The sequence below is a fragment of the Sus scrofa genome, chromosome 16 (assembly GCF_054392235.1).
Source record: "Sus scrofa isolate SSC_HxYL_T2T_F1_AM1 chromosome 16, Sscrofa_HxYL_maternal_Yorkshire_Landrace_v2.0, whole genome shotgun sequence".
In the NCBI taxonomy this organism is placed as follows: Eukaryota; Metazoa; Chordata; class Mammalia; order Artiodactyla; family Suidae; genus Sus; species Sus scrofa.
Window position 1 is genome coordinate 26304109 of NC_139398.1, and position 18117 is coordinate 26322225.

At 34.0% G+C, this 18117-nt stretch overlaps 1 protein-coding gene across 3 annotated transcripts in view; it reads left to right on the top strand.

Annotated features, from left to right (window-relative positions):
- LOC146395472 (uncharacterized) overlaps nucleotides 1-18117 on the top strand; it is a 491363-nt gene that overhangs the window by 338192 nt on the left and 135054 nt on the right. The window contains exons 4-5 of one of the 3 annotated variants that reach the window (XR_014830845.1): nucleotides 2782-2866; nucleotides 5982-7990. The exons of 1 other annotated variant lie outside the window; for it this stretch is intronic. Coding sequence is in view for 1 of the 2 variants with exons in the window: in XM_085001762.1 (XP_084857888.1) it covers nucleotides 2782-2866; nucleotides 5982-6012 (116 nt within the window). In the remaining variant the exon portion in view is untranslated. Of the gene's footprint in view, nucleotides 1-2781; nucleotides 2867-5981; nucleotides 7991-18117 lie in introns of those variants that run through there. One more of the 3 variants, XM_085001762.1, reaches the window with a different exon arrangement.

Consider the following 18117-nt stretch of genomic DNA (forward strand, 5'->3'; position numbering starts at 1 on the left):
AAAAAGACAAAAAAAAAAAAAAAAAGTAACACTAAAAAAATATATAATTATAAAAAAGCATAATTTCAGAATTCATGTTTAACATTTATCATTACAACTAATATTAAATTCTTAATAAACTAGAAACAAAATAGGATAATTAATAGTATCACCATACAATTATTTTACACTGTCTTGATGGTTGCAATAAACATAAAAGTAAAATTCTAAAATGATAATTTTTTTTTTGTCTTTTTAGGGCCACACCTGCAGCATATGGAGGTTCCCAGGCTAGGGGTCGAACCAGAGCTATAGCTGCCAGCCTATGCCAGAGCCACAGCAACTAAGATAATGTTTTAAAAGAAGACTTAAGATGATCAATGTTGTTACTTTTGTCCATTTAGTAAATGTAAGTCACTAAACTTGTAAAAATTATTTTTTTAAAAATTAGCAAATCAACAAATATCTGAATTTGAAAAATGTATCTATAGATAGCCATTATCAATAATTGTGCAATGAATTACAAACACCTAGGATAATTTAGTTGGAAATTAAAGGTCTAGCAATAGGAGTTCCCGTTATGGCTTAGTGGGTTAAGAACCCAATATAGTGTCTGTGAGGATGTGGCCTTACTCAATGGGTTAAGGATCCGAGGCCTCAAGCTGCAGTACAGCTTGGATCCCACCATGCTATGGCTGTGGTATAGGCTGTTACTTGCAGCTCATATTCAACCCCTAACCCAGGAACTTCCATATACCACGTGTGCGGCCATAAAAAGAAATAAAGTTCTAGCAATAAATATATTACAAAATCTGCTGTTGTATTTATTAAAAACATAATTTAAATGATCCAGAAAAATGCAGACAGCCATGTCTTGAATTATGTGACTGATTATTTTAAAGATGGGAAATTTTATTAAATGCACTTAATTTTTTTTTGTCTTTTTAGGGCTGCACCTGCAGCATATGGAGGTTCCCAAGCTAGGGGTCTAATTGGAGCTATAGCGTATGGCCTCTGCCACAGCCACAGAAATGCCAGATCCGAGCCACATCTGTGACCCACACCACAGCTCAAGGCAACACTGGTTCCTTAACCCACTGAGCGAGGCCATGGATCGAACCTGCATCCTCATGGATGCTAGTCAAATTCGTTTCCACTGAGCCACAAAGGGAGCTCCTTTCTTTTTTCTTTTCTTTTTTTGCACTTATACTTTTAATGCAGTTTTTGTTAAAATAATTTTGCATGTATTTTTAATATCTACTTAAAAATAATTCAGAGAAATATTACAAGGGTATTACTGAGGGGTTTCCTCACCTATTAGATATAAAACTGCAATTATTAAGTTAGTATATTATTAATATAAGAATAGTCAGATTGTATTAATTTAATAGAATAGATAACCCAGAAAAACTAAAACCTACTATTAATACATTGACATCAGAAGTTAATTGATTAGAAATTTAGTTTCCTATGTGGGTGAGAAATTTACCAACTTTGAAAAAATTAAAGAAGAAAAACACTGAAAAATATATGTACACATTCATTTATTGATTAATGTAGTCATTTACTGAGTAAAACTTATTGGTCACCTCTCCTGTGCTATGCAAGACAGAGATAAAATAATATATTGTCCTTGTTCCATAGAAACTTATTTATACATCGTGTATATACACTTACATTAGAAAATGATCATATATATATTTTTTAACCTACTTATTACTGTTTTTCACTATATTCACATACCACTTTGTTCTAAGAAAAGAATTTTGAGGAAATTTACAAAAATGCACCTAGAACGGTGGAAAGAAAAATTAGAGATTCAAAATAAAGGGAAAATAAATCAGCAAAAAACAATAAGAAGCTACATTCTGTATCACTAGATGTTAACCATATGCCATGTTTCATTATAGTTTTTTAATATCCTTCATATTCTTTTCCTTCACCAACAATATATTTAAAATCTATAGCCATACCACAAAATAGGTTTCTAATTATATTTGAAAAAAAGATACTGCTTCCCAGGCTCTCTGTTCCTCTCTCTGTATATGGTAAATAGATATAGATAGCCATACAGAGTTTTGTCTATCTATATCTAAATGTCTAACTATATGTAATATAGTTAAAAGTGTATTATAGGTATTAAAGCATAATGCGCAAGAGTATAAGCAACATAATAATAAATAAAATAATAAAACTACTGTGTTTTAATAATATCTACTTCCTAGTTATCTTCATTAGCATACATTGTTAATATTATCCTTCAGAATTTCTAAACTTTAGATATATTGTGATAAATAGGACATTTTATATTCATACTCCAGAATGAAAGTTGTTATGGAGCATTAACGTAGATCAAAGGGGGTAAAGCTAGTAGACAGCTGGGTATTTCGAGTCCTACACAAAATCATGTAACCTGTTTTAATATAACATACTAACATTTTTTATTTATCTCACAGGGGTATTTCAAGTTTAATAATAAAATAGAAATAACACAAATGAAGCTTTTCAAAGAAGGAAGTATTATATACAGCATAAAGTAACAGTGCCTATAACATTGCAAACTCCTCATGAGTTTGCTGTTCATTATCACCATCAGAACATGTTCCAGATTTTATTGACTAAATGACTACTTTTCACAGATGCATCATTTTGCATTTTTCCATTGGAACTGCTTTTTATTACACTTTTAAGATCTCAATGTCTGTAATATTTTTAGATGTATTGTAACTACACTGCTTGCCTACCTGACAGTTTGACATGATCTAAAAGTGACTTTGAATGTGCTATTTTCTCACCCCCCAGGGTTGTTAACAGGGCTCTTTACCCAGAACAGACATGACCTACACTGCAACATGTTCTTTGGCAGCAAGACAAGGGTGATTTACAAGTATGCTTTCTTAATTTATACCATATAAAACCACAGGATATAATTCTCATTTATTGAAAGTTAAGTTAGTGTCAATTATATAATATTTGGAACTGGGAGTATTTGCTTTGTTTCTTCTTTTTTTTTTTCCCCCTCATTTCAACAATGTTAAGTGAAGCCTCAATCTTCTCTATAGCCTGAATATAGATAATCATATTATCATTATAGTCTACATTTTTTGTTTCCTATGAAAAAATCTGTGTAATTCCTGGGTGTTGTATCACTTAAGTAAGTCTGTTTTTTTTCTTTAAAATATATTGAATAAGTATCAACTAGGATTAGAACATTTCTAGTATATATGAAAAAAAAGCCAAAGTTACCAAAAGCAAGAGCAATCTATATTATCATTACCCTGAAGATTACTGGTCTTATTCTTTAATAGCATCTCCTAAATATATAATATTATTTTGTAGAGATCATGGTTCATGGTATGATCATCTTTTACAATAGACTTATAACCGTTTAATTTTATTTTCAGATGTGAATTACATATAAACAATAAATCTACTCCTTTAAATTAGAAGCAGTTTGAAATCAGATTGCTATATTACTAGAACTGGGAAAGTTGGAAATAACCAGATTGCAATGTTATTGTAACTTGGAAAGTAACAGTTTGTGGTTGTTATTACTTAGTAAATCCCTGCAAGATGCCTATTGGGAAGGCAAAGGAGAATAATATATCAGATAATTTATATTGATAAGAACTATGGGAGCAGTATAAACACATGGTATCTAAAGGTTTAACTGTAGACAAGAGGGTAATACATTTTGACTAGGGTTATTCAAGGTGTATTTTATGCAAACAAACAAATACCTTTATTCTGGGCCATGACGTATAAAAGCTACACGTGGAAGAGAACATGAAGAAGCAGTCATGACCCTTGATACCTTATCACTTTCTGACTTGATCCTAAATACCTGTGAAAACATATCTGTGTCTTGGAGACTCTGTATTCTGTCAATAGCAGCTTCCATAACTTCACCCTGCAATCTGCAGATCTCAGGCAATAATTTTGTATATCAAATATATATATTGGGAATGAGAACAGTTTTATGCATGCCAACTTAGAGACTCATGGAAACTACCTTGAAAAACCCACACAACCATCCCACACAACTATGACTTTGGACAGCAGACAATCTGAAATTGCATGGCCAGTACCAAATTTATAAATACTTCAGTTGAACCAGTTTTCTATAAAATCTGATGAAAGATGCGGCAGGTTACCCACTTCCAAAACATCCTGCAGCCCAAGTATTTTTATATCTGTCTAGATTATTTAAACTTGGTAGAGAAGATCAGGCATAGACAATGGTAGACACAGCCATACCCTTGTTTCTTTCTGAGTGTCAACACACCTGAATCATTTAACCATATCCGTGCACCAGCAGAAAAACCCAAAGACAAGCAACTTGTCTCTGAAACCAGAGTATCAAGCAATAAAGTATGTAAAACAGCCCACTTAAAAGAATCAAACTTGGAGTTCCTGTCGAGGCTCAGTGGTTAACAAATCCAACTAGGAACCATGAGGTTGCGGGTTTGATCCCTGGCCTTGCTCAGTGGGTTAACGATCTGGCGTTGCCATGAGCTGTGGTGTAGGATGCAGACGTGGCTTGGATCCCACGTTGCTGTGGCTCTGGTGTAGGCCCATGGCCACAGCTCTGATTTGACCCCTAGCCTGGGAAACTCCATTTGCCACAGGAGCGGCTCAAGAAATAGCAAAAAAAAAAAAAAAAAAAAAAAAAAAAGACTCAAATTCTTAATCTCTATACCTTTGTTTACAATTTCAAGAAAAAAAATCAGAAGCAGTGGATACATGCACAAAATAACTCCAGTCTGATGTTAAACCATCTAGAGGCAGTCTTGTCTGTGTGGAATTCTAAAACTTTATGTTGGATAGCTCAGCTATCTATGTGTACATCAAAATGTATTTGTCTTCCCTGTAATACATTCTAAACAATTATTCGTGAACCTTTAAAACATTAAAGAGATTATCATTTGCTGTTGGTGGCTTCCTATTCTATGAGGCAGTGCTGGACATGCCCTCACCTAGGAAACTAGAAGTCAAGGCAGGCTTCCTATATTTTGTACACATTCATCATTAGTTGTTTCAAACAGTAATAGCTAAATTTAAATTTTTATTGCATGCCTACCCTTTGCAAAATATACATCGATGAATAGACATTTATAAATAATATAAATTAAACTAAAAAGCTGATAACTTTTTTCCAGTTTTTCTGCTCCTATTACAAAACCTTCCCTTCTACTTACCATTCCTTATATATTCTTTTTTTTTTTTTTTTTTTTTGTCTTTTTGCTATTTCTTTGGGCCGCTCCCGCGGCATATGGAGGTTCCCAGGCTAGGGATCCAATCAGAGCTGTAGCCACTGGCCGCGTCTGCAGCCTACACCACAGCTCACGGCAATGCCGGATCGTTAACCCACTGAGCAAGGGCAGGGACCGAACCCGCAACCTCATGGTTCCTAGTCGGATTCGTTAACCACTGCGCCACGACGGGAACTCCAAATTATTTTGATTATTATTATTATTATTATTATTTTTTTTTTTTTTTTGCTTTTTTTAGGGCTGCACATGCAGCATATGGAAGTTCCCAGGCTAGGGGTCGAATCAGAGCAGCAGCTGCCGACCTACACCACAGCAACACAGAATCCGAGCTGTGTCTGCAACCTACACCAGAGCTCACGGGCGATGCCAGATCCTTAACCCACTGAGTGAGGCCAGGGATCGAACCTGTATCCTCATGGATACCAGTCAGGTTCCTTAACCGCTGAGCCACAACCAGGACTCCTCCTTATATATTCTTAAAATTCACTCTACATCTTCACCTAGAGCACTCCCTATCATTACAACTTATATTCCCTCCCCAGTATGTTTGTGAAGACAATACTATAATTGATATACTAGCAATTCATTTATCCTCAGGGAGGCTTTGAGACACTTATTAAAACTTGCAAAATGCAAAAGTGATTATTCTAAGCACAGGAAATAAGCTGCACAGTAATTTACCTGGAATAAATAGATCTTAGTAGGCATAGCAGTCTTGCTCTTTTTCAGATATGCCAGACACAGAAGTGCAACAGCCTGAAATATGGTTACCTTTGGCTTTTGATGTAAGTAGACCAGCAGGCTCTGCCTTTCTATCTTTCCTTGTTCATAAGACACCCTTCTGACATGGGAAACAAGTCTATCCTTAGCAACCTGTATAAGCATCAGAGTGGTCTTCCTCAGAGGATATTTCCTGATAAAAGATAATCCTCTTCTTCCTTGAGCTCATGTTAGGAAAAGTTGAATTGCTCTGAATAATATAAATGGAAAAAAGTTAGAGCTTCTTTGGCAAACTATTAAAATCAACTAAATGCACACATTCTTCCTTTGAGTGGTTTTTATTTTTTGTTGAAATTGAAAATGGGGCTAGATTTAAGTTCAGGTCAATGAAGTGTATAATGGTAGATGAAACCAGCAGCTCAGGAGACCCAGCAGGCAATGAAAATATAAGCCCACATACTCTAAGTGTTTGCATAAGTCTGAGGTTGAACTCCCAGAGTAGCTTAAAGAATTCTTCAGGTCAGTGGAGTTTAAGTAGATATCAAGAGCCAAGGATGCATTCATTAAATTTTAGATTGAATGGATTGTTACAATGCCCTGTTCAAGTTTCTGAACCTGTGAATTCTACCATTCAGAGTACAATTGCATGGAAGCGTTTTGTCAAAAAGATGTACTTCAGAGTACTCTATCAACTTCTGCCTGCAAATGATGAGAACACAGATCCCATGCCAAATAGAAGTCAGGATCTGTGTATAAGTGATGTCTGGTGTAGTTTAGCAATTCAGAAATCAGCAAGAGCTACCATCTGTTTTCCTGAAATATCCCCTGGCTTTGTACCCCTCCCCCCCTCTTTTTTTTATTTAAGTTTTCCATATATCTTTTTCAATTCCTTACTTAACACTATTGTTCTTCCAATTTAGATAGATGACTGAATGATCTTTTTACTGTTTTTTGTTTGTTTGTTGTTGCTGTTGTTGTTGCTTGATTTTATTTATCACTGGTCCTATCTCCACAAGGACAATTGACAGCTCTCTGAGTACAACATGGATTTAGGGTTGTTAATTTCCCTTCCCAACCTTAGTTCACTATGCTGCAGCCCAGTTTATCTAGGATGTAGGAAATCACACTACTTAAATATTAGTTTTAGCTAAAATTTGGAAATTAAAAATGTATGCCCAAAGGTGGATGCATGCTTAAAAAATATACTTTAAATTTATTTCAGACTTTTCACTATGAAAATAGCACACTATGTCGTCACTTTAAAACTCAGAATTATTTTGTATCCTTTAGCCATCATTACCTGTTAATCTATTGCTTAAAATTTGCTTTAATAAAATGTTCAATTAAAATTTATGTTTTAATGTATATTAAATTAATAATCACCAATTCTAGAGCTGCATTTTAATGAGAATTGTTTCTGTGCTAGCTTAACCACATTCTAATTGTATGATTTTTTTGCTGTCATTTAACCCTTGGAGTTATACATGGATCTTTTGCCTGTAAATGTTTATGAAATAACTATATTAAGGTAGTTCAAATATTTGGAAGATAGAGTGAGATAGTAGTAACAGTGCAGACAAGAGATCATTAAATATGCTCAGTTAATATCACCAGGTGTACCATTTGGCTTGTTTTCCTTAAGACTAGATGAAGATTTATTACTAAAAATTATATGTTAAATAAAACCTTTGATGCCCTTTCAACAGCATTTTTATTGTCAAAAACATTATTGGGGAGTTCCCATCGTGGCGCAGTGGTTAATGAATCCGACTAGGAACCATGAGGTTGCTGGTTCGGTCCCTGCCCTTGCTCAGTGGGTTAAGGATCCGGCGTTGCCGTGAGCTGTGGTGTAGGTTGCAGACGCGGCTCGGATCTCGCGGTGCTGTGGCTCTGGTGTAGGCCGGTGGCTACAGCTCCGATTCAACCCCTAGCCTGGGAACCTCCATATGCCGCGGGAGCGGCCCAAGAAATAGCAACAACAACAACAAAAAAGACAAAAAGACAAAAAAAAAAAAAAATTATTGGAAATGACATATCACTTTGAATTATGAATAATAACAAAAAATGTCCTTTGCTTTAAAGATGTAGGCAGATATTCTTCAAGCATCCATATGAGACATTTCTCCTTACGGTACCTAAAGAAATTATTTTATGTTTACTTTTCAACCCATAGCTGAGCTGCAGGTGCTGTTCATGCATCATTGCTTTGGCTACTTCAATATGTGTTATCAGGATATAGTCTGAAGCTGAAAGCCTGTGTCAATTAACTACACTCCTGCACTTAAAGTCTCTATTATTATAGAAGTGCTATTGGATGCATTCAGTTCCACATCATGTCTTTGCCATATCCCACATAATTCTCCTGACATGGAAGCCTTTGCTCCTTGTTTCCCTGGCCAAGTTAGAGCTTAGCTTTTCAAATTAAAATAGCAATAAATAATAGGGCATAACATAAAACATTACAAATATGAAGAATGCTTGATGAATAACTTTGTAGAGAAAGAATAGCGAGAAAGGGAGAAAGGAGAGGTTCAATTACTACAAAATAACATCTGTACATATGTAATTTTATGATATTTCTTGTTAGCACAGGTTAAGAGGGAGATATCTAGAATCTTGTATTCTGAAATATTCTGAGTTATGTGGGCATTGGCAGAATGACCCTTATGTCTGAGGTTGTGAGAGGCTATTAGTTTGATGCTATATAAATTGCTGGCTGATGCTTTATGTATAATTTTTCATGGTATTTTTTAAAACTTTGTCTTTGGCGTAGCTAATTAATTCCTCTGTATTTCAAGTTTCAATATGCTTAGATTATACATGGACGCATACTTGTAAGCCTCTTGAATTTAGATACTGAAGGCCATAGCCTCAAACACTTATCTTGATTGCCAAAGAGTTCTGATGCTTTCTTTAATAAAGATATGATTCATTTTCAATAAATCAAGGGCATCTACATTTGTGCTGAATTCACAGGAAGTGTTTTAGGTTTTGACATTTTAAAATAATTTTAAATTCTTAATGTGGCACTCAGATTAAAGTCAGAGAGTCAGATAAAATCCCTCAGCTACATTTTCATGTTTCAAAAACATTCTATATTGAAGATCATTTCTCAAAAGAAAAAAAAAAAAAGAAATGCATGTAATAAATCACCGAGAACAATAAAGTTGGAACTGAACATTTAGGCTTAAAAACTTATCTAAAATCTACAATAACATTGGTATTTCATGAAAAAAAACAGAGAGGCAGAGAGGCAGCCAGGCAAGAAGAAAGGACAAAATAAGAATGAGAAAGGAAGAAAGAAAAGAAGAAAGGAAAAAACTGTCAGTTTTCCACACTTTCTCCACATACAATAAAATTAAAACCATAAAAGATCAAAACAGCTTTAGTTTTTTGTTTTGTCACATCCATGACATTCACAGGCCTTTTATTTTGCTTGCTTCCAATAAAAATGTTAAATATTTTCTGTATGTGCACATATTAGGTATAGAAATTGAGATTTCATTTAAATTATGATATTCTTTTTAACATTTATTTTGTAAACTTAGAAAAGAAAGGCTACCTGAAATCTTTTGATAATTTCAATATGACATAGCATTTCTGAGAATATTGCATTCATTGATACTATTGTTTAAGGACCAAGTAAAGAATAAACAAATTCTATCCTCCTTTAAGGAAAACTTAAGACAGTCAAAGTCTTCATGTGCTTTCAGTTAGCTAGGCATACTGCTATATGTGTATGTAAAAGTTGCATAAAAAGAAAGATGCCTCAATTAAAAATTTCAAAATTCAGGAAAAAATTTTGGTTTGTATACGAAAGACTCTATATTCATATTTATAAATATTTGAGGCTATGCTTTCTTTACATATGGTGTATGTTATGATATGAGAGCAGTTTTTAGGATAAAAAATAAATTCTAGACAAAATTAACTACTTAGTTCTTTGAATTATGTTATCTGTGGGACTTTCTACAGAGAAAAGTATGTGAATGTGGGAAAGAAAAAAATAATTTATGCCTGTCATAGAAATCTTGACACATAAAGAGAGTAATTGACATACCTTAGGCCAGGGAATAAATCCCAGAAAATGTTTAAGATGGTATTTAGGGGCTATAGAAAGAACAGTTGGAACAGTATTCAAGCAAAGCAAATAGCCTATAAAAAGGTGTTAGGGCAAGAACATGCTGCTAGGAAGATGAATAACAGTTTAAGGTTTCAACCCAATCAATAGGTTGAAAATGAGAGCAGTATATAATAAATAATAGGTTCAGTGGGGCATCATTAAAATGTTTCATGCCTGGAAGAGAGGAGTCATTATCCTACATGTATTTGAAAAATAATTTTGCACTTAAGTGCAAAAATGGGAGGGAATCCATATTGTATAATTAAATGATTAAGTAAATAAGTGAATGGAAGATAACTGACTGGTGTCCTATGTAGAAAAATACCAAATTGGAGTTCCTGTTGTGCAGCAGTGGTTAACGAATCCAACTAGAATCCATGAGGTTGCGGGTTCAATCCCTGGCCTTGCTCAGTGGGTTAAGGATCTGGCGTTGCTGTGAGCTGTGGTGTAGGTTGCAGATGTGGCTCAGATCCTGTGTTGCTGTGGTTGTGGCGTAGGCCAGCAGCTACAGCTCCAATTAGACCCCTACCTTGGGAACCTCCATATGCCGTGGGAAGCAGCCCTAGAAAAGGCAAAAAGAAAAAAAAAATCCCAAATTATTTATGGAAGTATTCTTCCTTCAAAGAGATGAAACATAACTTCTCATTTTTTAAGCGTGAGGCTGACTTTCCCAGAAGTACAGTACAGATTGGGGGTTAAAACGAGTATCTTGTAGTAGAGAAACCTCACAAACACCACTTCATCCAAGTGCTCAAGATTATTGTTGATAATTGTAAATCATATTGAGAGTATGTACCATTGCTATGATGTAATGAGAATTGCACATTACATCTATGGTCCACTGTCCAAAACACATAATCCCTATATAAATAGGAGAAAAATAGTAGATAATCCAAATTGAAGGGAATTCTGCAAAATACATGCCCAGTACACCTTACAACTGTCAAGGTCATCAAAATCAAGTCTGAAGAATTGTCACAACCAAGAGGCGCCTAAGGAGATTTGACCAGTAAATGTAATAGGATCTTTCTCATGAGATCCTGGAACAGAAAAAGTACATTAAGTGAAGAAGAAGGATATCTAAGTAATGTATGGACTTTAGTTAATAACAATGTTTCAATTTTGTTTCAAATTTTGACAAATGTATTGCACTAATGTAAGTGGGATAAATAATAGGGACAAATGAGTGAGGGGTACTTGGGGTCTCTACTATCCTTGCTGTAAACCTGAAATTATTATAAAGTAAAACACTTATTTTTTAAAATGAGTGAAAGAGACAAAGTTGAAACAAAACAAAACAAGAACAGAAGCCCTTTAAAAGATCGTTGTTATGGTCAAGGAGAAAAAGTATAGAATAGGGGCTAAAGTTATATTAAGAGAAATGGAAAGATGTAGGTGAAACAATTACATTTTTGGGGAAACGTTCCCGCTGTGGTACAGCAGAAACGAATCAGACCAGTATCCAAGAGGATGCGGATTAGATCCATGGCCCCACTCAGTGGGATAAGGATCCGGTGTTGCTGTGAGTTGTGGTGTAGGTCACAGACATGGCCCAGATTTGGCCTTGCTTGCTGTGACCAGTGGTGTAGGCCAGCAGCTACAGCTCTGATTCAGCCCCAAGCCTGGGAACCTCCATATGCCACAGATTTGGCCCTAAAAAGCAAAAATGAAAAAAAAAAAATGGGATAAAATGGACTTGATGTGCAAGGGATAGTGAGGGAAAGCATTCCATTGAAAATCACTTGAATGTTTTTGGTGTGAGTAACTAAATTGCTGCTGATATAATTTACTCTGATTAAACAAATACATTAAAAATAAGATTTTAGAGAATAAATTGACATTTCTGTTTTGGACACATTATATATCACAGGTCACATATATAGGTACTTTATAAGTAATTTTTGAGAGCAAAAAGTAATTTGAGTTGTATATATAATTTTTGTGTCATAAGAATAAATGTTATTTAATGATATCATTTAATGAAGTAGAGACAAAAAAGTAGAAAATCTACAATGAATCATTTGGGAAACCAAACATTAGTCATTTATTTAGAAAAGGGAAATGAAACAAAAAGAAAAACAAAAGGAATAACCAGAGGTGTTGCAATCTCAGAAAATAATAAAAAGAACTATCAACGGAGTTAAGTAAGAAAAGATGTGTTTAATGATATTGACTGCTACTGAGAAATTAAATGGTGCAATTGTTACTTTGTCTACATGTTGGAAGGAAACCGTCACCACTAAGTATTTCAAATAGTTTTTAAGTGAATTGACATTAATACGTAATTAAGTCCATTATATTTATTTATTTATTTAGATTCCCTAAGATTGAACCTCATGCCCTTTTTCAGTTCCATGATCTCATTGAGATTACCCCATTACATTTAGCTGCTGTGTTTCCTTAGGCTCCTTTGGCTGTGACAGTTCCTAGGACTTTTCTTGGTTTTAATGACCTTGACAATTTTGAGGACAAGGAGTGCCTATGATTATGTAACTACTTGTAGTTTGTCAGAGAAGTTTATTTAAGAGGAGGCTGAAAGATTGTGCAGAAAACAGAATATGTAAAAATGTCATTTCAATAATTTAAAAACTAAAGAGTATGTGTTAGAATGGGTAGAAGGGAGTAAATTTTCTTTTTGAGAAACCAAAATCAACAACTGAAGAATCTGACTTTAGGTTGTGAATATGAATTCATATATCATCCTATAACAGATTATGAACTTCTGATTTCATTACTTGGACTGATAATCATAGGGTAGAAATAAGATTTATGATACGCATGCGACATAAATAGAAAAGTGAATTTTCAGGTAGACCTCGATAGCATATTGAAACTATAAGTGGAGGCTATAAGTAACAGGTAATGAGGTGACAAAATAAAAGTTTTTTGAGTTTGAGTTTTGGAAATTTTTATAGAGGAAAATTTCAATTACAAGGTGGCTAAGCAAAACTTGGTCAAAAGTAGAGTCTAACATCTTAATCGAAAATGAATAATGGGTTAATTAGTATGAATGAAGACAAGTGAAAAGACAAGGAATGAGCCATACATATATATACACATGCACACACATAATATTTGTGTGTGTGTGTGTGTGTGTGTGTGTGTGTGTGTGTATGTATATATATATAGCAGAGTATGGTGAAAAGGAAAAGCTAAAAGTGGCATACTCAGTAGGCACTAATATTGAAGAAGAGTTTTTGCTTTGTTTTATTTTTTAACAAAAAATGCTGGCTGGAAAATAACATTGAGAACACTAAAAAATTCCTAAACTTACATCATTATAATTCCAACATTGAATATGAATTTAAATATATATATGTGTGTGTGTATACACATATTTATATGTGTGCAAGAATGCAGAAAGATGCAATTTTATGGGAGCTTAAAAATGAAACCTTAATGTGCTTCAACAATGATATAATATTTTGATATGATGTTTTTGGGTAAAAAACTTAAAGGGTCATGTAATAAATAAACATATTGGATGATATAGGTTTCATTTTATATTTTAGGTTTTAGAGTATGTTAAATACTCTCCTTAAATAGGTGAGAAGTATGTAAGCCAATGGTAGTAGTATGAATTAGATGTATCAGTATTACCTGGAATTCTAAATATAATTTACATCCTTTACTAACTGAAATCAAATAATTTTATAATTAAGATAGAGTATTGAGGTGACGTGTGGCTTTTTATTTTACCAACAATCATTTGTTTAATAATAACAAATACTTATTTCATGCCATCTTGTGTTCTAAACGCTTTCCATGTAATGTCACATTTAATTTTCAGCCCAACCCAGCAAGGTAAACACTATTATCAGCTGCATTTTACAGGTGAAAAAAATAAGACATAGAGAAGTTTAGTAACTTACCCAATTTTACAGAGGAAGTAATTAAGGAAGCCAGAGTCAAATCTAGATGGGAGAATTTGTTGCTCACGTACTATCCGTATATGTCGTTCAGCGTTTTGACCCCTAGTTTGTCAGTCTATCCACTTTTTTAAAGAAAGGTAGATGTAAGGTATTTAGAGATCAGTTTCTACAAACATATTTATCTTGATCATTTTGCATGTGTTATAGTGACAGCTTTCTAACAAATGAATATTAATTCAGCTGATCAGCAGTGGTTATTTTCCACAACTTACACATAAACACACTTTAAATGTCCTTAAAGACTGATAGAGAAGTTAAGAAAAATAAAGTAAAATAAAACTGACATTAAGTCTTTGTGCAATCTTGTTTGTGATAATATCAAACGAATTTGACCAATTTGATATGTAGCAAATTGAAACTTCTGAATTTCCCTTGGGTAATGGTAGCCGCAAAGTTAGTGTTTGCACCATTTGTTCTATGTTAAAGGAAAAGAGAGTTATTAAAACATAGAGTTACTCTTTGCTTTTTCTTTGTCCTTGTTTTGCTTTGGGTTTACTTACTCATTGATAGCCAATGCCCCTCTCCCTCACCTCTCTCTCTCTCCTCTCTTTGGTCTGTTTTATAATGTTTGTCTTAACTCTGGTTGTAGATTAAAAATTAAACAAACTGGGTATGTCATGAAAATATTTAAATTTTTATATAGCTATCTTGGACTATCCTTTATTTTTAAGTTCCGTTTAATCTTACATTTCAACATTAGGAATCTTCAAAATAACTTAAAATACACGCACACAAGAGTGTATAACTGAACTTATTTTAAAAGTAATTGGTCATAATATTTTATATGTATTTACAAAAGGCATTTATGATGCAGTATTATACAATAAGTTCCTGTAACGCTGCAAATATTGCTATTAAAATATGACATTACACTTCTTACTCCAGAGAAGGCTATTCATCTTACTCTGCATAGAGTTGTTATAAGGAATAAATAAGATACTGCAGGTAAAATATTTAGCCCATTATCTAGGCTTTTCCAAATTTGAATATGAAAATGTACCATATTATAAAGTTTGAGGAAAATTGGAATATGTCACTTAAGAATGGCTTTCCATTGCAACGTTTGCAGTTTTCTTTAAATGTTTCATATATTTATTTGCTTGTTATGGAATGTAGTAATTTCTAGTATTTTAGACATTTATATTCTGATTTTTATAACAATTCATAACCCAAACATCACTGATAATTTCATTGTTAAAAACTACTGTATTGTTATCTGTAGGTTTCTATTATTGTATTAATTAAATCTCATCAACAATATGCTCTAGCTTCTCTGCTTTCAATCACTATTTTTATCTATGATTTTCATAAAACTGTGGCATGAGTAAGAAACAAAGAGACATTTAAATATACATTTTTGCTTTCTTTTATTTAGGCAGATTATTTAATTTAATATACATTTGTGTACAAATAACTTTAAAACTCTGTACTCAAATATTATTTATTGATAGATTTATAGCTCTGTAATTTCCTCAACTTTGCTTATATACCTCAGTTTTATATTATCATATATGAAAATATTGGTTATCCATCTCATTAGACAAAAGTGCTTGTATACTTAAGTAAAATGTAAAAGAATCTTGGCTTCAATTCTTGGATCATTCTGTCATTTAGCTGATAAAGCAATTATGTAATCAGCAAATACATGGAGAAAACTAATCGTGTTTTATTTTTCCAAGAGAGAATAAACATAAATTTCCTGTTAACTCATAGTTCTGACAAACCATTGCTCCAGCTGAATATTTTAGGAAGCTACAGTTTGGCTTGTTAGGAGTCTCAAAGGAAAAATAAGATCAATACTTGTCACAGCAGGAGATACTTTACTGTCAGTGGAATGCTGTAATATAGCACTAAGAATGAAAAAAAATACACCAACACTTCTCAGCTTGGCCTTATGTAATGAACAGGCTTCTATTAAGAAAACTACATCACTTTTCTTGAGAATTTAATGCCCAAATCAAAGCCTTAAGTGTTGCTTTGTAGTTCCATTTCTGTGTTTAGTCTATTTTAAAAACTTGGTATATAAAATATGTCAAACTTTTGATGAGTATGTGACATAATGCCTACACATTATGAATATTGTTCAGGCAATTCTTTTTTTTTCTTTCCCTTTTATGGCTGCACTTGTGGCATATGGAAGTTCTCAAGCTAGGGGTCGAATTGGAGCTGCAACTGCTGGCCTACACCACAGCCACAGCAAGGCAGAATTTGAGCCACATCTGCAACCTATACCACAGCTCATGGCAATGCTGGATCCTTGATTCACTGAACAGGGCCAGGAAAGGAATCTGCATCCTCATGGATATTAGTTGAATTTGTAACCTGCTGAGCCACAATAGGAACTCCCTTGTTCAACAGGCTATTCTGTAGGAAAAAACTCAACAACTCAAAATATCTTAAGCTTCAATGCATTAATTCTGAAGGGTATTTTATGTTTTTTTCCTCTTTCCTCCTTTTCTTCTACCTGCTTCCTTGCTTTAAAGACTGTTTCCTCGATTTCCCCATTTTTGTAATGCCTGAATAAAATTTTGAATCCTAGTAAATGTATGCAGAGGTTTATCTATCAATTATCTTAAATAACATGTTCTTTCTCATCTATATACATTTTAACTTTAGATAAAGATGTGACCATATTTATGGCTTAGGTCACACCCATTTTTAAGTCACAATAATAAGTAGAAACTGAAGGTGAAGGGAATCTGAGGATGAATTATAGAGGAGGTGATGAGTGTAACTATAAGGCCCTATGGACAGCTGCAGAAGCTAAATGCTACAGTCATTTTACTAACTCTGCTTTCTAAGTTTTCCTGAGGAAGAGAGACCTAATGGAATCTTGAAGGAGCTAGTTTCCAGTATATAAAGTGAATCCAAGTGGTATAAGGAATAGACTGTGCTGGATAGAGTTGCACCATCCAGTTCACCACACAGAGAAGGACCTGTTTCTCAGATGTTTTAAGTGTGGTCAGCAGACTGCTGTCAACTCGTTTAGGACTTGCTCAGCTGCAAACAGCTGACTTGGTCATGAGCACATCCTTCCTGGGTGACACAAAAACAAAGAATGATTGCAGTAAAAGTGTAAATCATTGTCATGTTGTGCCACCATGGGAAAATTCTGATGGACTGTGTGACACAGAGGACAGTGTGGATGAAGATAAGATTTTTGGTGGGCTCATAGCACAGTCTGACTTTTCTTGTTGCCTAATCTTGCTCCACTGCCCCTCTCCCATATAAGCTGATGCCTAGCAATACCCAGCACACTAGAATTCTTAACATATGTTCCCACCTGGCTATTCCCCTTTCAGTTGGACAAACTGTTTTTTACTTGGTCTTGAACCTGGCAGATTTATTTGCCAGCCAGCCAACAAAATTATTCAGACAAGTCACTATATCCTCTAGCTGGGGTTAAGGGCACAGCTCACACTCCTGTTACCATCAAGCCTGCCCTTCACAGCTCCTAGGTCACCCTCTTCCCACATGCAACCTCTAAGTGGCCCCGTAAGGATCAGGGCCCTTATCCCCCAGGCTGTGAGTAAATGTGTATCATTAACTGCTGTTGATCTGATCTGCCCAGTTTTGATGAGAACTATATGTATGTAAATATATACTTAAAATATATAAAATATAAAAATATATTAAAAAAACTATATAGACTGATTATCTCTTATTCACTATAAATGTGTATTTTAATTATTATTATCCCCATTTATTAGAAACATAAATTGAGACAGTGAGACACTTATGAAGTTGTACAGTAATATATATATATATTCAGGTCCTAAAGCTGGGATGTCAACACCAGGTTCTGATTCCAGAGCCCTTGCTTATAACCAGGGCACTATTAGTTATGGAATAAAAGTAAATTCTTAACTGCATAACAAGTGTGATTTAATTTCTATCATGAAATATAATTATCAGGAAAGGAAAAACTAAGTTTCAGACTTAATGTTATAACATTAAAGGAAACTCAAGATTTTGTATTGGAAAAATTTGTTGACACATATTAACAGGGGTTACTCTGTTCTTACTATTCTTGGCTGCCAGTTGCCACATATGGTATATCTTCTGGGAGCTGAACATTTGTGTTTAGTAG